The sequence below is a fragment of the Charadrius vociferus genome, unplaced genomic scaffold (genome assembly GCF_000708025.1).
Source record: "Charadrius vociferus isolate BGI_N301 unplaced genomic scaffold, ASM70802v2 scaffold475, whole genome shotgun sequence".
Taxonomy (NCBI): Eukaryota; Metazoa; Chordata; class Aves; order Charadriiformes; family Charadriidae; genus Charadrius; species Charadrius vociferus.
The window spans coordinates 3,289,367-3,311,949 of record NW_009648337.1 but is presented as its reverse complement, the minus strand read 5'-3'; the positions used below and the strand labels follow the sequence as shown (position 1 = coordinate 3,311,949).

Genomic DNA, 22,583 nt, shown 5'->3' with positions numbered 1-22,583 from the left:
AACGACACTGATGGTTTTGTTCTAAGTGCAGTTGAGATGGCACCCTGGGTGTTCCTCTACCATATAGCATAGCATTGCAACAGCTCCACCCATTTCTCCCAAGGAAAATTCAGACCATACTGGTTATGTTTTTCATCTTCCCTGTTAACAGAGATGCAGTGTTTAAAACTCAAAGCTAAAGGGACAATAGAACCTAAAAAGAAAAACAGAAAACAAAGAAACTTTGGACTCACTTGGTACCGTTTTACTGGAACTTTGGCTGCAACAGCTTACTTTAACGTCCAGCAATAAGCTTCTGCCACCAAAATCAATTAATTTGGCAAGTCTGTCCTCTATCTGGGAAAAAATGGTAAGATTACAGGTTTTAGATAGCTACCATTCCCAGCTAGGCTTCTTGTGTCATGAAAAAGCAATCAGCTACTATTCTGCTAAACACCTGATGCGTCGTTCCTCTTTAATTCCTTCCAATTTGGATGTTTAGCACAGAAGTGTACTGCACATCAGCATTTACTAGCATTAATATAGTTCCCTAAACCATGGCTAACTCGTGATGTTTACATACTTCACCATGTCTCTCACACTAGATAGTACATGGTACTTATCTTTTGCTGCCCCTGCAGTGTCATACTCCATTTTTTAATCATCTTCCTTCCTTGTGACAAATGAAAACAAAACTGTATTTCTTTATCTGCACTTCTGTACTGCACACTTGATTTCGGTTTTTAGTATACTAATATGCAAAGGAGACATGGAATAGTTTGTATTGCTCTTGGTCAATTTCCTTGATTCTCCTGATTGCCTCTACAAGAGCTTATTAGGAATTAAGAAGCTGACCCAAGTTCCTGTGTTCTCACTCCGATGTACAACTAAACAGAATTATCCAATTCGCCACCACTTGGGATCCTATCCCTGCTAAGGGAAAGCCCTTCACTGGCCATAATTTATTCCCTTACTACTTATTAAAATGATACCAACTCCAATCAGTGACAACAGGCTTTAGGAACCTGCCTAAGTTTTTATGGGGACAGAACTCACATAGCACTCAGTAGGCAAGCACTGCTTCTTGGTGAACATGTGATGGTTAGAATGACTCTGCCCACTCTGCCTGACTAATTGCCCACTCATTCACACAGAAAAAAATAATTAAGATTTGTCTATTTGGATGTAGAAACACTCAAAACCTCTTATCATCACTTTTGTTTTTAAGATGCTGTAATAACTGTTCCTAATACTTTTCTTTTGCTCTTGCTGCAATCATCTCTCAGTTTACTCCTGTTGAGGGAAGAACAAGACTGCCTTCTGTTTCTGACTTCACAATACATGTGAAAGGGCAATGCAAGAAGACAGACTTTCAACACCCTCATTTCCTCAGTATATTTCAGCCCTTTTGCATTTAAGCAAAGACTGATTTCAGACTCAGGGAACTGGAGAGAAAGCCACTATACTTACGCTTTAGGGTAAGGCTCAGTACATCAGAAATTTAACAGGGGCTCTGTAGCCCACATTTTCTTTACAGTCTAATTTGATTTTACTAACGTGAACACTTAGCACCAGAAAATGGTTAAAAGAGAGGTATAACAGACTTAAGTGTGTCCAGAGACATGGACACACGGTAATCTTCACTTTGCTCCTGCCCTTGAAAGTGGTCCTATTGGTCAGCTTTCATAAATCACGTTCTATTTTTCCACCTTACTTTTGGGACAGATCCCAGAACAGATTTAAAGGGGTGGGGATGACTATTAATTGCAGCATATTAGCTCTGCACAAGACAGCATGCCATTTCTAGATAAACAGCATCACATTCTGTTCATAGCTCATCACAGCATTCAGACTTAGAACAGACAGGGCAAAGACAAACAGGTAACATCACAGATTGTTGAAGATACTAAAATTATTGTGAAAGAGACAGATACTAAAATTATAGTGAAAGAGTACTGACAGTCAAAAGAATTTCCAATTTAAAAAACAATGTAGGTATCACAGATCTTTTAAAGCATTACAAATATGTTCTATTGAGGAGAGTTGTGAATTTCCACTTTCTAATTGAAAACTTCCCTCTCCTAACTACTCTAGCATAGTATCTCTCAACCTGGATGAACAGACAAATGGATTTTCTTGGTTTGTTTTTGTTCCACGGGCACTAAGATTTTAGCCATATACACAAAGCTTCTTAGCTGCCCGTAGTATCAGAAGGCTGGTTAGTATCCCTAAGTTATACAACACACAATTTTACCCACAACACTCTTACAATGTTACACTGTTATCTGTCTTGCATTTAATCTTTCTTTATAGAAGAACGAGTACGTCAGAAACCTTCCTGAAGTGATAACAGTTCATTAGAACTGCTACTGCTCTAATAAGCAATTCAAGTGAAGCAGAAGATTTGTTTTTTTCATAGAAAGTATTATTACAAATCTGTAGTAGCAGCAGTTTTTAGTTTAGCAAAAACTGGCATCTATTAGCAACAGAACATACACAAAAAATATCTTTGTTTATACAAATAAAATTAGGTTCTGAATATTCACAAAGTAACATAATAGAGCAACATTTTTCTTCACATTGATATTCAAAGTTAGTCAGATCAGTTGTGATATAAAAACCCTGTAAAATAGTCAGTCAAGCACCATGGCAGACAGTGCATTAAGATCTCTCATGAATGGATGATCAGCTAGTATTTGATCGATCTTCTGTCTTTGCTCATAATCAGGAAAAATTTTTATCAGGGCTTCTCTCAGCTGTACTGTTTCTGAAGCAGATCTCTGTGGTGGAATTGCTAGACAAGCCTGTATGTTTGTTTCCAGCGGAATCCGTGTTGATGAACGATCACCATGTACTCTGTTTTTAGGCTGTTGACTGCTACTGGTTGGTTTGGGGATTGGCATGAAGAAAGGTGTCTCAGAAGAATATTGTCCACTGCTCTGTAAAGCCTTTTGTGTTGACCGAAAATCTCTATGGAACAAAATAAAAATTTTGATTAAATTAAGGTAAAGGAGATGCTAGCTGCCTCTGTACAAACACAGAAAAGAAAAATCTGTATATACTTCACTGCTGCTCGGCTAGTTACTGATGGGAATCAAACGATAAGCATTTTTTCCAAAGTGAAACAAAACCATAGGTGTAACAGTTTTCAGTTTGAATCTGACACGACTAACAGCATTAACTAATATTATCTATGACTAGTTCCAATATGCTGCAAGTACTTACTTGGCAGAATACAGCAGCAGTCAAAGCTTATTTTATGGAAGTATCAACATCGGTATTGAGCTAAATGGATAAAAAGATACATTGAACACATGTACACTGACTCAGAATATGTGAAAATACTGACAGACCGAAGGGGCTTCCAGATGCTCCACAAGGCTATTCCTCACATAATTTTTTTTGCTCATGACTGTGAGCTGTGCTCACATATAGATCGAGGCTTTGTTTCCCTCATATGATATCCTTGATGGGGCAATGAAGTTTTTCAGGATCTGAATGTTCTTCCTTGAGATTTCATTTCAGACTTTGAAAAGTTGTTGCTATTCTAAACTGCTAGCACTACAAAATTTAGGGCCAAGTCTACTTCAGATGCCTCCACATAACAAAAAAAGCGTGAGCTGGAACTCGTGTTACAGTCCATTCTCCTACCACCAAGGGAAACTACCTAAATTACAGAGCTCTATTTTAAAAGCATTTAGGTTATGACATCTCCCACTACTCAACATGGAAAGGGTCCCTAATTGCTCAAGAACCCTCTAGTTTCTGATCATGTTCCTGGTGCCATTTATGCTTTCTGAATCATTTAACTCGAGTAGAAAAGTCTTAGGTAAGACTGGCACCCTTCCTCAGTGTCAAAAAACCTCACCACACACCCCAAAAAAACAAAGCCTAGTTCCAGTTCCAAGTGTACAGATAGGAAATGAAGCGCTTCTCAAAAGACTCTTTCCACTTCTACAATCGCCTCTCAGAACACAGTCTGTTTTCACTTTATTTTTCTCAGATACAAGCGTCTGAAACACAGCATTCCAAATGACATCTTGGAAGGGTTTTATATTAGAGCTTGGATACTTTCTTAGCATTTCTAATTGGAGTTCTAGAACTGCACTTCATTTTTTCATGTTTCCATTACATGCTTATTTTCAAATCTACCTGTGACCTGCTGGTATATACGTCTCACTTTCCTCAATTGTTTCCAATAGCTGAGATTCCTGCTTACTCTTAGTATTAATCCTTAAGTATGGCTTGCCTTTTGTATTTCTAATTTTATTTACCTCACTTGTAAGAGCAAAAGCTCTCTCAATACTCCTCACTATCATTAACATTTATAATTCCTAAGTTGGTGAAAGAAGAACACAGAGCAGCTTTCTTGTGCAAAAGAGCAAACCCATTCTCAAGTCCTGGCAGTTAATGCAAAGCAAATTCACACTTTGAATACATGCACATTTAATAAGTACAATAATCTTAACAGAACAATACATGTTTATTAATATTTAAGATTGTGAATCAAATACAAATGCATTTAATAAAGATGCCGCTCAAAAATTGGTTTATTAACAGTACAGTACCCTCCAGTGTCAAGTGAAATGCCTCTCCTGTGACAAAGAATGAGTGTAGAGTATTTTTGTGGCACCTGTTGTCCCACTATGAATAAGTGATCAACCAAAGTGTTTTAAATAACATTACTTTAATTAACAGGATACCAGGCTAACACATACCCGAATCACTGGCAGATTTGTCCAATGATAACACAGTTTGGACCACCTTTGTATGAAAGAGACCACAATCAAGTGTCAGAGGAAGTTATTGTCTTATCTCAGTTCTGAGAGAGATCTTGATTAGATGCAAATGTCACCAGCAGTTTCTGAACAGACTGAAGTAATAGGAAAAACATGTTTTTGTTAAGCTACTACATCCTACAGTGTTGCTTAATTTTACTGTACCTTTACTATATAGATCTAAAGAATTGTTCAAGAGAACCAGGAAAATGGTTTATTTCACATTTGAAATTGTAACTCTCTCAAGCAAAAGTGAAAAGAGTGCTTGTACCTCGAATAGCCTTCACTTCGAAGGAAGTCATCTAATCTAGGTCCATTTCTTCCCAAAGGATCATCAGGAACCATAAATATGTCACCAGCAAAAGTGTACTGGAGCAACCTGCAAGAGAGTTATTTCAGTATTATTTACTAGCAATGTATTACACCCTCGCTGCCCTTCACCTCTGTAGCATAGGACAAGTTGCTGAGTAGACACTTCACACCACATGAGGAGTCACTGAAGCTTAACTAGCAACCCATTTTAGATACAACCAACATTCACTGTCAAAATAATTTAATGGGAGCTTATGTGAACTGTTCCCATTGCACTGCAGAACACAGAATTTTTGCAAAGAGACCAGGCTGGAATTTCCTAGGTGATTAGAGAAGGTTTTCTGATTGTTCAAACTCCCCCCTCCTTATAAGGATCTTCAACCACATAGCTAAAGTGTGTATGTTATCAGAAAGCCACACAACTAGCAAACATAGCATTAGCTGTTTACAGTGCTGGGTTTAACTGGAGGCGGAAAGCCCAAACCAAACCAAAACACACAAATGAACTAAAAAACGAGTTGCACAGGAGAAACTATAATTCACAGAGAATCCACAAGATGAAGCAGGGATATTTGATAGCTAAGTGAACTCATCCAAACCCAAAGGACACTCAACAATTGCTGGAAAATGGCTATAGAGGTATGTTGCAAGTTTTTTTGTTTAACTATGTCAATTTGTTGTACTACAGTAAAGAGTGATTGGTTACGTTACATGTTACATCGTGAGCTACAACCCACACTTATTGGAATGAATCTAACTATAACCAAACAACTCCTTCACCACACTGATTTCATCAACCTCCTACAACAAGCACAGGAAACCAGACAAAGGACTCTCATCACAGGCCACCGAAATGTTGAAGAAATAGATCAACTGTTAAAAAGAGTCAAAGGAGATGGAGAACACCAATGGTGGGAAGTCCTGCTTGGATGGTCTCCAACAGCATCTGGAATACTAAACCTGGTGTTGCACCCTACTGTGATCTTACCGATTGCTGTTACAGTATGCTGGTTGTTAGACATTGTTTTACACATTAGAGTTTGGAGGAGAGCTAACCAAGTTACATTTTTGCAAAAATTTCCTCATGTATATGACGTCACTTAACCACATTTAATGAAACTCTGAGAGACTAGCCAAACACAAAACTTCCCTCAAATTATAATTCCATTGTGGCATTCCCTGTTTATAGGCATAGAGGCAAGAGGCAACCACACTGCCACTCTATGGACAAGATAAACTAACTTTAGTCACTGGACAGACTGGTGGTGCAACCCTCTTCCCCGCCTTTAGGCCCCTCGATACTCGGCTCTATTTCCTTCCCACCTGGGACACTTAATAATACAATGGACCAGAACTTCATATAATGGTCCAACATGAAAGAAAGAAAAGGTGGAGAGTAATGGACCAAAACACTATGGCAACCCCTCAGCGTGCCCAGCTCCCATGACTCCTACCGTTTGAAAATAACAACTATAATCAATCACTCCTGACAATATATGGATTGTGAGAGAGGGGGATACCAGGACCCCACGACCTAGCAAGTTCTGGGCTTGTGTAACCAGTGGAAAATACCAGAATATCCCATTGTCCGAGCTGGGCTGGAGTGAAAAACTACCTGATGAAAGTCAATTATCTCAGATCCTATAAGTAGCAATTCTACTAAGATCCTTTGAGCTCTTCTGGATTGCAGCAAGCTATGGCCAGTACCTCCCCTGAGTTGGGACACCGCTCAGGCTGACACCTCGAGGATTAGAAGGCCAGGGTGAGTCAAACCCTCTCAAGTCTCAATTATCGCCCGTTGAGGAATGCTGATGCAATGTATTTACTCTAAACTCAGGAAAAGGGAAATTTTTAACTATAGGCTAGCTTCTCTCTCATCCACCTTCTCCATCTTTATGTTTCTGACAGGCATATTAGCTTTTACAGATGTACGTGTTCTTCTGTTTGTCCATGCAGGCGTAGGAGTTTAAAGGGGTACCCATCGGCTCGTTAGAGTCGCCCGATACCAAAGGATCTTTGATCCCAGCAGTTAGAGACCCAGAGGTGTCTGTGTGCTTTTATGTATTAATTTGGGATATATGCTTTCACTCAAATGTGTATGTATTGATTTGGGCTACATTATAGTAAGTTAGTGTGAATCTTGTAATCTTCAAATCTGTGATTAAGTTGCTGTTTAATTGTTTCGTTAAATCACTCTGTAAATCTTTAAATTGGTTAACAATTAAGTGCCACTAAAATTCAACTTCTTGATCTACCTGAAATCATTAATAAACTTTGAATCACTGCTAAATCATAACCATCTGTGGCAATTCGGAAACCTTAAAAGTGACACTGTATGTCTGCATTAGCTATCATGTCTCCTTGAAGAAATAAGATATAACACAAGAAAGCCTGTGAGAATGGACCACAAAGTGTATATTCTAACAGGATCTAACACCGAGCTTCAGATGTGATATAGCTTGGCTGCTACACCAAGCTCCTATTTATGTGAGCAATTAACAGATATACATCAGAGAATATATGAATAATAGGGACATTAGACTACTCAACACATTATGATGAGGCAATGAATCAAAGTGGCGAAACAAACACAGTACTTTGTTGGGCTCTACTAGTACTGCATGACAGATTAATTAAAAATAAAAAATCCCACATGACCAACTGTAAGGACAGACATCCTTCTAAACTTTCATAGAAATTGAGTAATTACCTTTTTTGAATAATTTCTCTCCAGGCACGTGATTCTGTCACAAATTCTCTGAAGTTATCATTAGTCACAATGACACCTCCAGTTTTATCAGCAAGGTGTAATAAAAACCTATAAAATTAATTTTAAAGACCATGAAGATAGTCTGCTTTGCTGAAAATTGTCCAAAGACCTAGAAAACTAAACATTTCACCATCAAAGAGTAATCTATTTGTAGGAAAACAAGCACTTTGATTACCAGGAAATTACTCTGTTTTGACGCACCATATAACTTTAAACAATGCTTTAGGTAGCATGCATTTACTTAGTGCAGAAGAGTCTTCATGGGAGGCTTTTTTTCCATAAAAGCCCCACAAGCAAAACCCCCCAAATCCATGGGATTATCAGATTCTGAAGTATTTGTAGAGGTAAATGGTTTGCTTTACAAAAGAGTACAGTATTTATTACATGTTCCAACACAAACCTATTTCCATACACTTTTTTGCTTAGCATTAATGTCCATGTTCTGCAAGATAGTGTTCTGCATGTTAGTCCATGAATACTTGTTAACAAAGAGTGCTGTTACCATTTTGTTGTTAAATAAATTATGACAAAAGGTGTTGTGGTTTAGGCTGGGCTGACCACTAAACAAATGACAGATGCTCTCTATTAACCCCTTCTCTTCCCAGAAGGGGAAGGGAGAGAGAATAAGGGAGAGACACTTATGGGTTGAAAAAAAACCTAAAACAGCTTGAATGAAATATTAAAAATAAAAAGAAAAGATAATAATATTAATAAGAAAATAATAAAATATATAAAAATATACACAAAACAAATATCAGGATGACAATCATGTCACCGGCAAGCACTGGGACTGGACTCAGGAGCAGATGGGAACTGGATTTAAGAACTGGATTCAGGAACACACAGATCAGGATCAAGGGCAGAAGAACGGACAAAGTCCTCCTCGAACACCAGCCATTGAAGAAGGGCTGACACTTTGATCCCTCAGCTTTTATACTGAGCATGATGCAGATGGGATGGAATACCCCGTTGGTCACCTGTCCTGTCTGCTCCTCCCCGCAGGTGGGACCCCTCTACGCTTTTCCACTTCCTACCCTCCAATTTGGCACATAAAGTTAGCTGCCCTTGGGTGTTATAGCAATAAGTACAAGCAAGAGCCTCTCTGCATACCATTCCTTGGTATTAACTGTAAACATCAGAGCTTATCACTGCTAGAAGCAGACACTGCCTGAAAAGTATGCCATTAATTTCAGAGAGTGCAGTCAGTTAGAATAGACTTAACTGAAAGGTAAAATTACTGAAATTGGTTCTGTTCTATCTCAAACCAGGACAAAATGTAACTACTCATTTATTAAAATACCATGATTTTTTTTAGCCTGTCAGAAAAAAAGTTTTTTGCCATTTGAAACTATTTTAGCAAAGAGATAATCCATTGTGTTCTTTTAAAGGAACACGTACACTTTTGAGGTAAGTGCAAGTACATTAGCACAACACTCATTTCCACAGTAATATCACCTGTAAATACTGCACCTACATAGCATTTTACATGAAATGCTGTGTGTATATAAAATATTAGTGTCTAAGCAACTCCAACGTGGCTGCTTTCTACATTTTTTTTTTGCTTCAACATTATTATTTAAGAGATCAGAGTTGATACATTTTAACAAGGAAGATAAGTTTTGTGCACTCTACATATCTTTTGCATATCAAGTTCTGCAATCAGGTACATGACTGTGCAATCTAACAAGAACAGGCATGTCCATGACGCAAAAACCTGACAGTTCTGTAGTCAGAAAAATAAAGTATAAATGATTACTAGTAGGAAGGAAGAAACTGAAGTCCAGCGAACTGTAGCTAGCTGTGGAACACAATTTCAAAGCTGCAAACTGCTTATCCATACAGAATTAGGAAAGCTGGTTGTGGAACAAAAACTTAAGCAGCGTGCGCTTTTAACTGTGTCTCAAGACTGGGAAAATTTGGCAATAGCAATGTAAGTACTAGGAAACCCCCCCAACACTCAACAAAACCCCCTAAAGTTTGCTGTTGTTGTCTGATTCCACATTTTGAAGTTAAACTTTGGTGCTTAAATTAACTTGGAAATTTACTAGCCTACACACTGTTACAAGCACACTGCTCCAAATATACATCTATGTCCATATGTGACAACAGCATAAAGAAAAAAAAAAAAACAGAACAAAATAGTACCTGATCAGATTTATGCTAGTGCTCCTCAAACATAAAAGACAATTCAGGAATAGACTGATGATCAGGAAAGCATAAACACACTGAGCAAGAAATGGATTTTTTAGTAATGTCAGTGATGACATTTGAAATGGATTAAAGGTGTTTTTTTTGGGGGGTTAAAACTGCCACGAAAATTTGCCATTTTTCCTGAATTTCTGAAAACAGTATGTACAACGTTATTAGATAATTACATATAAAAAAGCTTCTCGGGACAGTAAAATAATGTAACAGATTTAGAGCTCAGTCTTAAGTTAGGTGCACAGTGCTCTGTCTAAAGAGGTTGAAGAATAGCTAATGCTACCACTTATGAAGTATTAAGCTTTTACAATCATTAGTCAGATATTCAAAAAGACTTTAAAACTACATATATTCCGTACCTGTCGTCATGAGCAGCAATTCTTGCTCCTAAAACCATCCTTGCAGGGGTTAAAGACAATATTCCAACATCCTGGAGCTGTGTTAAGAAATCCTGCTCTGTTAAAACATGAAACAACTGTTCTTAAAAACAAAAGCTTTCTTCTAAGCTATTTATAGACTTGACAATTAGTCTGAGAGAGAATTAGCAGAGAAGATAGGCTATTTTTGTACCTATTAATCTTCAGAAATGACATATTGATAGCTGAAGAATTGCTAATATTATAAAAATGGGGAGGAAACTAGAAATTAAGGAGCAAACAAAATCCAAACAAAACAAAAAGGCCTCCACTTAGGGCACATCAGTTAGTCTAAACAGCACTTCAGAGTGTCTCAGGTTGTACACGGAAACCCCATGACTCATGCTGAGCAGCCAGACTGCTCAGGCTTAATGTTTTATGAAGTGTTCCTTCTCCATTCATTCTTCACAGAAGTATCCAAAGAAACAGTTTCAATTTAGTTTAATAAAGGAGATATTAGGAAACTATTTCCCTTACCTGTAATGTAAGGATCACGTCTTGTTCTCCACTGTGGAACGAACACTGTAATATTTCTGTGGCCACGTTTCCAAAAGTAGTCAACAGCTATTGCAATTCCTCGGCAGGAGAAGAATTTCCTTAGACCATGACTAGGGGTGAAAAAAAGAGAAGGGAGATTAAATTCACTAGAGTTTTACTACTATGAATACAAAAAAACCCAGAACATAACCTTGCAAAGTGAAGCTGGAAGTTACACATACAGCCTCACCACATAAGAGGTAGATGGATGCTACAGATGAGGAAACTTACAAATGAAAAGAGATTTTCGGCAAAACAAGAGAATGGAAACATCACTTGGCAACTTTATAGCTCAGTCTCCTTTCAGTTTTGTGGGTACGATGATATTTGAATAATTAGAAGTGTGGCTAGCTTTAAAAAGGCCAATCGAGATGGTTTCAAAAATCTATCGATTATAGATTAAAATGATCATAATCCAATATAGCGGTAGTTCCCAATAGAGTCCCACTGCAAAACAGAATACTTTTGGTTCAACTGGTTCCCAGGGATTAAATCTGAAGTTCTCTGATAATCTAAGATATTTGGGCCTCCTCTACCTTCATTTCAACAATTCTGAGCTACATTTTCAAGCAAAAAAAATGAAATTTCTTGGAAGAAATGTTTTCAAAGCACTGTATTTCTAGTGGCAATTCCCCCTCCCCCTCCCTTAAAAATAGAAGATGTTCGTTACCTGGTTTTGCAATGCAGTTAAGTGACTTTCCAGGAAAATCAGCAACCGCCCGATATGAGCGATACAGAGATTGGAGCTGATGACCTCGTGAGGTCCCTCTCAATCTGAATTACCCCAATGATCCTACATGACCATTTAACACATGGCAGGAAGTCCTCCTTTAGCAATTAACTGTCTAACCAGATTCTGGAAACTGAGCTTCAGGAGAATAATGGAAGAAGAATCTTAAAATAAAGTACAGAGGACAGAATCAAAAATACCTCTAGAATAAATTCGTACAAAACACCTATTAGCACCTTACATAGGGCTAAATCCAGTTTTCATTCAGAAACTTTTCCCCTCGCATTTTCACAGATTACAGGTTATACTTGCACAAAACAAGATATTCTTAGTTAGAAAAGACACACTGATTCAGAACTGATGGCATGAACAAGCAAAGCACTTCTTACAAAGTAGTACATACTGTCTGAGTTAGATGTTAGGTCACTACAAAGCGCTTCTCATAACAATAACTGATCAAGTGGTGTTTGTACTTTAAATCTGCCTCCTAATTAATGTGCAATAATAGTAGCCTAATAGTAAGCCTTATTAGTTTTGAATGGAATCTTATCTTTAAACCCCTAGTTTAACCTACCAGGAAATGTTATGAACAGAGAGTTCTTTAAAACATCTCCATGGAAATATTTTACAATGAAACTCAGTCTTTAGTAACATTCATGTATCCTTTTCCAATTTTGTAAACTCATTTCACAATACATTTATCAAAATACAAATCTATTATGGTTCTCTGAATTAGGAGAGGAATGTTTTATATAGAAGGGCAGAAAAATGAGTAACTTACATGTGAACTACAAAAGGCAAAAAAATCTGACTTATTAACAGAGTTTCTGGAGAAAAAAAAAAAATAAAGCCTATGCCACACTGACCCTAAAAAATAGGTGGTTTTGATGTCAAGAGCAGTCAAATAAAGGAAAGCAATTGTCACAGAAGAGAGTTACCCCTCATAAACTTTCTAGGTCCTAAATGTAAAATGCAGCCATCACCCCCCCACTTTAAGTTAGATGTCCTATTCAATAAACTGGAAAACTCCGTTAAATACTTTCATTGTATTAATGGCTCTCAACCGGACTTCAAGAGATACAGAGGTCTCTACATTCATGTTGAAAATGATGCCTTCTCTACTTGCACATTCTCCTGTTTTAGAACTTTAAACCTGCTAAACTACACACAGTACTCTCTGGTTTTTGAATCTTTTAAAGCCTAGAAAAGCAGCTCTTGATTTGTCCTGTATGATCGAACACTCCTGCTCCGTAGCAACTTAAAAAAAAAAAAAACCACAAAAAAAGCATGCAAATACAAGCAGTATATTTAACTTTATCGAATGACATGTAGAATTAAGGTGAGCTATAATATGCATAAGCATGTCACAGATAGATAAACAGAAATATGACACGCTTTATTTGAGCTAGGTAAACATCTGAGGGACAGCAAGTTCCCACAGCAAGGTGGCCTTTCCAAGACATCAATCTCAAAGACGGCATCTGTTCACCAACTGCCGTTGTAAATACTGGTTTGGGCTGTCACAGTTCTTTAAAAAAACCACAAAAACCCTACAAAGGTATTTCTGAAGCTAAACAAGAGATGATCATAAGCAGCACAAAGCACCAAACAGCAGGTTGCTTTCCAGGACGTGTAACATTTTCCCTTTGGTTTTGTAACTAAATTAAGGAAAGCACACATTATTTACAAACAATTCTAGCAAGAAATAATTCCATCCAATTATTCTTTGATTCTGAGTTTCTTCCACATTTTAATTAAAATATTAATTTAAAATTACCTGACACTATCTGGATATTTCAGTCTGCTCTGAAAAGCCTGTTTTAAGCACATAAAAAGAAGCACTTTTGAAAAATGCTTGTTAGCAGTTAGAGTAAAATCTGGACTTTCTCTTATTCAACAAGCACACTGAAAGTACAGCTAGCATTTATAGATCAATGTGCCATTTTTACTAGGCTGCATGTGTCAAGATGAAAAATTCTTCAGCTTCCTGCAGTCTTCAAGAGTTAAGACCCAAGGCAAGTAGCCATTTAGAAGCCCATGCAGCCTTTGCCCGAGCATGTGGGCAATGCACTAATTCCACCCCACCCCCCAAACACATGACACTCAGGGGTCCAAAAAACCAAAACCAACAGAGGCGTGGAAGCAGATGTCCGTAACCTCGAGGTACTGAGAAGTAAAAGTGAAAACAATTCAAAGCAAAACTGAAAACTATTCTTCACTTTCTAAGATGTAGGAAAACAATGAGGCTTTATTTAGCCAGCAGGAAGCTGCAGAATACCTTAAAAATCTCCCAGGCCCCTGCGCATTGATTATTTAGCACGACATTTAAATATCTTGATGGTTCTGCTATTTTGAAGCAGTTCTCCTTCCTTTGCTTTTCATAAGCAGAATTTTTACTTGGTTGAGCAGCAGGCAGCAGATGTTCTATAACCATATTTGGGGACCGTATATCAACGGTACCCCGCTACTATGCCCTGCTCCAATGCGGGGTGTGTGCACCCCAGCTGCTGTGCAAGACAATCCATTGGGGTGCATGAAGGAAATATCAGAACTTCAGTAATGCACACATATAGTTGATAAATACACATATACTGGGGGTGCACACTCAAGGATTTTTTTACTCATAGGTGTGCTGTGCTCAATCAAAAAAAGTTGGGAGACCACTGCCTACAGTAGTCTTGCAGCCATCAGGGAGATAAGCTGATGTTTATTCACTACCTTTTAATTCACTGGTTTCACATGTATTTGATTGTTCTTACCCCACACCCCCCAGACAAAGACACAAACCCCCATAGATGAAATATGTAGATGGAAAAAAATATCTCCATATTAAAAAAATAATAAATAGACAAACAGGATGTGGTATATCTGTTATTTTCTACACAACCCCAACAATTTGCATTTCTCTTCCACTAATACACGTTTGGGAAATCATTTTAAAAAGTTCAAGGTAGCTTATGACTCAGTTGTGACTTGCATTTTTACATCACTATTTTCTAAATAACAGTCTGAACAATGAGGAAATAAGGTTACTTTAAAAACTATTTACTGTAACAAAACACTGTACTTGAATTAAAGCAGTGTCAAGAGTTATGGATCATGTCAGACTTCCCCTTTAAAGTTAGCAAGACTATAAAATGACAGAAAACCTTAATCTATTAATTCAATTCATTCTCTAATGACTGACCTGAAAAGTATTACTGTTGCCAGTCATAAGGAAGTAGCTCTGGGCAAATCTGGGGAAATCAATTTATAAGGATGATCATCACCTTCTTCAATTAATGACCACTTGGTAGAAAAGGTTACACATTAAGAAATCTTCCAACATTCCTTCTCAAAACCAGAAGCTGTTACTTAGATTTACTTTTGACGCCTCATGTGTGCTATAGAGACTTTCTGGACTAACTGCGAACATCTCTATGTTACTAGGTCCTTGGTCCTTAAACTGCATTTTTAAAAACAACCGTTTTGTTCTAAATGGGGAAAAATAGTGCTCTAGCAGGAACACGTGCAAATACATAAGAGGCCTGTCAAAAAAACCCACAGGCTAAATGAGATATATTTTTATATGCGTCAGCAGAAATCTTTCTGAATGAACTATATGTCTAGGAATTGCAAGGTATCATCCGGTAGTCTACGTAAGTTATCAGCGAACACCAAGGTATCAAAATAGAAATCATCAGGCTAGGACTGTACATAAAAGGAAGAAGTTAAGATTGAGTACCCAGTTTGCTAAAATAATATTAACAGTTCTACTAGCACTTCACAAAAATAACAACAAAATCTATGATTTCTGTTCTCAAGCAAAATTCACACGTGTTAAAGAGAAAAGGGAGTTAGAAGTATTTATTATCTCTAACAATGGTGCAAGTTTTTCTCTTCCAGGAATTTTGGTGAAAGATTTAGGAGTTACAGTAGATCTTTCATAACCATGAAAGAACAATATCTAAGGGCATCTTTACCTATCTCTGAAACTAGAAGTATGCAGCCATTTCACCCCCCCCCCCCCCAAACACAACTGTGTGTACCTGCACTTGCAGATCTGTGTTTACATAGTTACTTCTGGGAAACTGTCCAGCTGTCAACTGTCTGAAACATTAAACTCATTTTAGGACACACTCTGACATTATTTTCTTATGGTACATAACATTATTTTTTTTTCCCCTTGGAAAAGCTTATTTTCTTCCCCGAAACAGCATTTGAGCCCATTCTTTTGGGAAGCCTCTTTCATCTAATAGCTGCAAGTAGATGACCTGATACCTGTATCTTAACCAGTCAGATGTGTTTTTCTCAGCCTCAGAGCATCCTACGGAATTCATGGGATCACAGGTAGTACTCTGGCCTATTCTTAGAAAATATTGTCTTTGTTTTACCTCAAACCAGGACACCTATTTGAGAATTAGTTACAACTAAATACAAGATAATATAGCTGATATGAGGCTTATTTCAGGATTTCTAATCTCCAAGATTAATATCCATATTTTAAAACAGTTTAAGTGTTTAAAAAACACTTAAATAGCCTAATCTTTTCACACTTTGTCTGGGGATACAGATGATCTTTCTCAGAATTACTGTTATTTCACTTAAAGTACTCCATTTTGGTTCTGGCAGCATGGTTTCACAATGAAAACTAATTTCTGTACTTGGAAGGGTTTATGCATGTTCAGCAGAAGAACTCTGCACCAAAAAAATCTTAAATAGCAAGTTCTCATAGTAAGTTTACTCTTACTTATTGTTACATTAATGACTGGAGCAGAAGAACAGTGAGTCAGTTTGTTCTTAAAAGCTACCACTTCCTCATTAAGAAGAAATATTGCATTTGTCATTGCTTACTTTCATATTCCAAAACTAAAAAAAGCCCCATAGCAAACTGCCATGGTTTAGCCCCAGCCAGCCGCCACAACCACGCAGCCGCTCACTCACTCCCCACAGTTGTGATGGGGGAGAGAACTGGAAGAGCAAAAGTGAGGAAAAAAACCTTGTGGGTTGAGATAACGATAGTTTAATAGGTAGAGCAGCAAAAGCCGCACATGCAAGCAAAGCCAAACAAGGAATTCATTCACCGCTTCCCATGGGCAGGCAGGCGTTCAGCCATCCCCAGGAAAGCCGGGCTCCATCACGCGTAGCTGTTACTTGGGAAGACGAATGCCTTAACTCCCTTCCTTCTTCTTCCCCCAGCTTTATATACCGAGCGTGGCGTGACATGGTATGGAAGAGCCCTTTGGTCAGGTGGGGTCAGCTGTCCTGGCTGTGTCCCCTCCCAACTCCTTGCGCCCTCCCAGCCTGCTCGCTGGCACGGCGATATGAGGAGCAGAAAAGGCCTTGACTGCCTAGCAACAAATAAACCCACCACTGCGCTATCAAAAGTATTTCTCATCCCAAATGCAAACCATAGCACTATACCAGCTGCTAATAACAAAGTTAACTCTATCCCAACTGAAACCATGACACAAACACTGACAAAACCTTTTGACATGTGCTTGCCAAAATTACTTAGTACAAAAAGTACAAATCCAAGTCTCTTCCTGACTAGAGAACAGCAATCAATTCAAAGAGAGTTTTGATGAGAAAAATGTTAGGATGAATCAAGTGAATCACAAAATTTTAAAGTGACACAGGTTCTAAGGGATTTTTGCTATTCCAGTTAGTTATAACAAACTTTAAAAAAAAGAAAAAAAAAAGAAAATTGTAACTGGCAATGCCCTCCAAAGTTGTCTACAAAAGAAACAATTAAAAAAAAAAAAGGAATGAGAGGATACTTACAATAATGCAAAATCCCTGCATCACAGTCAGTGAAAAGGATTTTTTTGATCTTTTCAGTATCATCTGTGCCCATTTCATAGCGTTTGTTTCCATGGTGCCATACCAGCCAAGCAATTAAAGTTGCAGAACCACCCTAGAATTGTCTCCTATTGTTTGCATACATTCTTTCAGGTATCAGAAGGAACAGGAGACAAGGTGTGTGCAGACATACACCCGGTTCCCTATTCTGCACGTTTTACGGAGGGGGATGGAACATTTTTGTTGCATGCCTACATTTCAAGAAGTAACAGGGCCCAAGCACTAATGTGTAATGTGGCTAAAGGACAAATGTGTTACTACTACACAAAAACCTCCACTTCAAACTGACAAGACATTAAGAGCAAAAGTAAAAAAAAAAACAACACACTTAAGCTGATTGTAACTCAACTCCTTTGTTAGGTGCGTGCAAAGCAAATTTAAGTTTCATGCACAAAATTGCTTGCAACAGAGCTGAGCTCACTGAAATTACTTCTAACTGAAGTGTTACGTTGGGCTGGAGCACTGATAATTCTCAGTAGGTTGCTCTGAAATGGCACAACTTGGGCTTTAAATTTGATCACTGCCTAGTAAGAAATGCTGTAGAATTAATTCACTTCTCGTTTTGAAACATCGTGTTATCAAAAAAGATCTTATCTACCTCTAATGTATATCTAGGTTTAGTTTCCATTGCCTATTCTGTTCAAGCTTGTTTGAGATTATTTTAGTATTTGGGCTACCTAAATCTAAGCTACCTGTTTTTACAAATTTGTGAATTTCGACGAGAGCAGGAAAGCTAAGTCTTAAATGGGTGTACAGAAAATACCTTCCAGTGTATTGCGATTACCAAACAATTTTTAAGTCAAAATCAAGGATTTTCCTTATTCTATTTTAAACAGTTATTGCATTTGTTCACCTTCAGACTAGGGAATTGTTTTAAAGCAAAAGTAAATTCTACAAGAATTGTTTCACAATAGAATATCCCACAACCACACTGCTCTAGCTGGATTTGTGTACTGCAGTGTCACATAGTGCACCTGCTAAAAACTTCTGCATTTCCTTCCATGCACAGTATCTCAACAAAGAGTAACTCTAAAAAAAGTCAGTCATAAAATGAATGCTGTCACTAAACGGAGAATAAAAATTATCAAAATTGCTATGCATTGGAAATTAAAATGGCTATTGTCAATCTCACATAATTTTTCATTATCAAGCCTTACCGTAATTTACTAATGCAGCCATTACCAGCAGCTGAAAAACCTTGCTGTGTACATAGACTGTCGGGCATCAAAAAGCTAGCTACCAAAAACACGCCACAGCAACCTCTTCCTCTCTACTTCACTGGAAAGCTCATCGAACTTTTAATAAAGAGATACTGAAAGGAACAATACTTACGAAATTGCAACATTGCTTCCATCAATAATGATATGTTTTAAATATGGTTTCCCAGGTTCATTTTTCAACTCCAGTCTGTATGGCTTTTTCAGAGATTCCATGAATCTTTGAACTCCAGTAACTGAAGGATCAGGATGACGACTGTGTGGTCCCACTGTCTCTCTATCAGGATTTGAAGGATGTATTTGTGAAGACAATACCTGGTCTGGCATAGGATTTTCAGAATCTGAGGTCTGGGAAAGGCATCGGTTGAGAGATCTCACTTGAGAAGAGCTGCAGTGTCCTAACTGGTCTTCAAAAACAGGATGACTATTCTGTACAGTTGAGGCACCTGCAGATTTTTGCTGAACTGCAGTTTTAGTCTTTGTTGAGATACGCTGCGCATCTGAGCTCCCTCTGGCAACAAAATCAATATCTTTTAGGGCTCCAGTCTGTATAGTGCTGAAAGTTACACCACCATCGGTTTCTATGTCACTTGACCTTGAACTGTTATTCTTACCAGGGCAATAAATGTCTCTCTGTTTATAGCATATAGCCAAATTTTTGCTGGAAGGAGAAGCAGGTTTGCATACCAACATATGCATTTTATCTTCTGCATCACCATGCATGCCTGGTGAATCTCTTATTTTGTGATATTCATTTTTTGTCTCCTTTGTAGTATGACTGGATTTAAGTGGACTTTTATTGCTAGAAATGCCTTTGTCTTCTAGCTTTCGTGAATTATCTGTGTTACTTCCTAAGGGAGGATTGATAGTTCTAGGCTTTTGAGATGAACGTTCATGTTCTTTTTGAAATTTTAAATTTTCCTTTTCAATTTCTTCTAGCAACATTAATGGTTCTACAGATTGTCCTAGGATGCCGATAACTTTTTCCACTATATTTTGAGAATATCCCATTGTTCTAAAAAAGTTCACAAGGATCTTATATTCCATTTCCTCAGTGATATCATCACCTTCTTTAAGGCAATAACTGGGGTCATCTGACTCACCGCAGCCATCCGAAAGCAGATCAATAACTGCATCACTGTCTGAAGGATTACTGTGTGAAGCAGGTTTCACTTCCTGATCATTTTCCAAAGAGAAATGCTTTTTAGGGAGCCTTTCCTCATCATCAGAGGATCTTCGTTTACATGACTGCCTTTCTTTAGGCACCACTGCCTCTAACGGAGGCACAAGGTTTATGGGAACAAAACTTGTTTCAGGGGCATCAGAAAAAACAGTGTCCATTTGCTTTGTAAGCTCAGTTACAGGTGTCCCAGCATTGTTTCTTGCTTCCTCACCACTGGCTCTTCCGTCTCTGTTTGTAGCAATTGCTTTGGAGTCTTCATTCTGTAAAAGCTCTGTCGGGCTTTCAGAACCTGTAAGGTCTATGATACCGCTCTCCCCTTCACAACATGCAGTTCGCGTGAGAGCTAGGAGTTCTCTTTTTAGTGAGCTAGGCAAAATCAGTAAATCCATTGTATATTTATCTGCATGTGCTTCCACAAATTGTCTGAATTGCTTTTTAATCCCCGATTCATTGTCACTTAACAAGCTTTCATTACTCTCAAAAAGCTTCACAAACTGCTGAACGTGACTTTGAGCCATAACAACAGCTTCTGCACCCCCTTTAATACTGAGCAATCCTATTTCCAGCACTGTTATATCAGCACAGGTATCCTGAATAAGACTGTTGAGGAACAGGCTCTGTGCGCCAACAAAGATGCAGTGCATGTCCTTTGGGTAGTACTCCTTTTTTTCTAGTTCAGGTTCACAGAGTCCCTTAATATACTCCTAGAAGGAGAAAAAGACAGCCAAATGAATAGTCGTAAAAAGCTAAAATTAGCTTCGGTTAGGTCAGTAATGGACAAGTACATTAGAAAATAAAACCAACTTAGCATAACAAATGTGAGAAAGCAAATACTGCCAGTAAACTGGATAAGAGAGACAAAATACAAATATCTGAAATGATTTTTAAATAGATCTCAGAGAATGCTAACTTTCTTTTATATCCTATTGTTTATAAATAAATTTACTTGAAACTGACAGTAACAGATTATTTAAGTTGTAGCTCAAACAGTTTAAAAGACAAGTCCAAAGAAATTTATTTTCCCATCCCCCTTCTTTGGTTAAAGAGAACACACACTTCACGAACAAATGGTTTGAACTAGTGAATTCTACCCAGTCCATAAAATTGAACTTCTCAAAGCAGTTTCTAAAGAAAATTTCCAAAGGGTCAAAACAGCAGTAGCTATCCTATATTTTTGAGTGGTTATGAAGTGTTACTTATTCTACACTTGCTACTAACAAATGAAGGACATGGATCCTGTGGCATGGCACAACATAACTAGTAGCCACAGTAGTATACATTAAACCAATATAAAGAAACAAATAATGTAACACCACTTCCTATCATCTCTTTAGTTACAACACCACAGGCCCCTTCAAGACCATATTAGCACAAACTGCTTCTGCAACAAAATCCATAGGATTACTTTTCACGCCTTAGTCACCATCTGACTGCTTTTGCAGAGCAACAGGATAATAACATAATTAGAAAAAAGGATATTCAAAATCTGGGAACTTTTTATTTTTATTTTTTTTTTACATTTACTAAACAGCACTGAAGAATGAATATATTGCATATATATGGCAAATTAAAACACAAATTGCTATGACAAAGGCTTTTAAAGAGAGCCAATAAAGACGTGTAATTGTTCATACTTTCTGGTCAATAATCCCTCGACACAGGGTCTGCAAACTGCTCTACATGTAAGAGAACTCACATCTCCCATACCCTTTAAGTATTTGGAGTGGGAAACATTTTGCATGGTATTAGGAAAAGCAGCAGTTAGAAAGGGGAAATCTTGTGCTGGTCATTTCAGGCTTTAATTTTCTGGAAAAAAAAGAAAGTTGTACTGCAGCTGCCCAGAGAAGAACAGCTGTTTATGCTACCTGTAATGGTTTTGGGAGTCAATTTAGAGGCAACTTCTGAGTCAAATAATTCATAAACCTCAACATTCATAGTATTTTCGCTAAGTCTTTGGCATTACACAGTTAAGGAATCAAGTTTTTCAAAGTGGGCTGCCAATTGTGTAAATTAAGTCACAAAATACATGCTAAGCATGTCCACTAATATATATCTGTATTTAAACAAACAGCCAGACACAAACGCCCGCATATCGAGATTTTGGGTTTGAAAGCCACACTCAGCCTAGCCAGTGCTCACACCACCGTTCTCGCCACATGATTCAAGCAGCTATAGGCACTGGGCCCACTATGAGCGACATTAATTTCGTCATTACTGCTGGGCACCACCAAAGGCTATCTGTACAAGAGATTTAACAAAATAATTCTGTGAAGACACTTCACAGTGACCGGTGCCACCGTGAGAGCCGCACACAGCCTGGAAGGCGCTCTCTTTTACCTTGGTCAGCATTCGGGCGCAAAGCGAGCTACCTGCTCCAGCGAACAGCCTGGATCTGCCAACTTTTACACGAAGGAAATATTAGCTCTGTTAAGCTGTTTGCTTTGCTCGTAAGCCACAGACTATGTTAACTCAGTAAAGCAACTGGGAACGATGGTGGCACCCAACCAACTCTGAAGAACTTCTTGACTCAGGGAAGAAAAAGGAGAGCGATACATTGTAATAGCGTTTGAAAACAAAGCTCGTCCCGCTCTTACAGGTGTGAAGCCCTCTCAGGCGGA

At 38.0% G+C, this 22,583-nt stretch overlaps 1 protein-coding gene across 1 annotated transcript; it reads right to left on the bottom strand.

The window, feature by feature from the left end:
- Positions 1–2,416: 2,416 nt before the first annotated feature.
- N4BP1 (NEDD4 binding protein 1) lies at positions 2,417–22,314 on the bottom strand. The gene is made up of 7 exons (XM_009885082.1): positions 22,303–22,314; positions 18,898–20,669; positions 10,935–11,065; positions 10,401–10,497; positions 7,780–7,887; positions 5,029–5,136; positions 2,417–2,949 (listed from the first exon to the last, which is right to left on the bottom strand). The coding sequence occupies exons 1-7, from the start codon at positions 22,312–22,314 to the stop codon at positions 2,613–2,615; spliced, it is 2,565 nt and encodes an 854-aa protein (XP_009883384.1). The 3' UTR covers positions 2,417–2,612.
- Between the last annotated feature and the right edge of the window lie 269 nt (positions 22,315–22,583).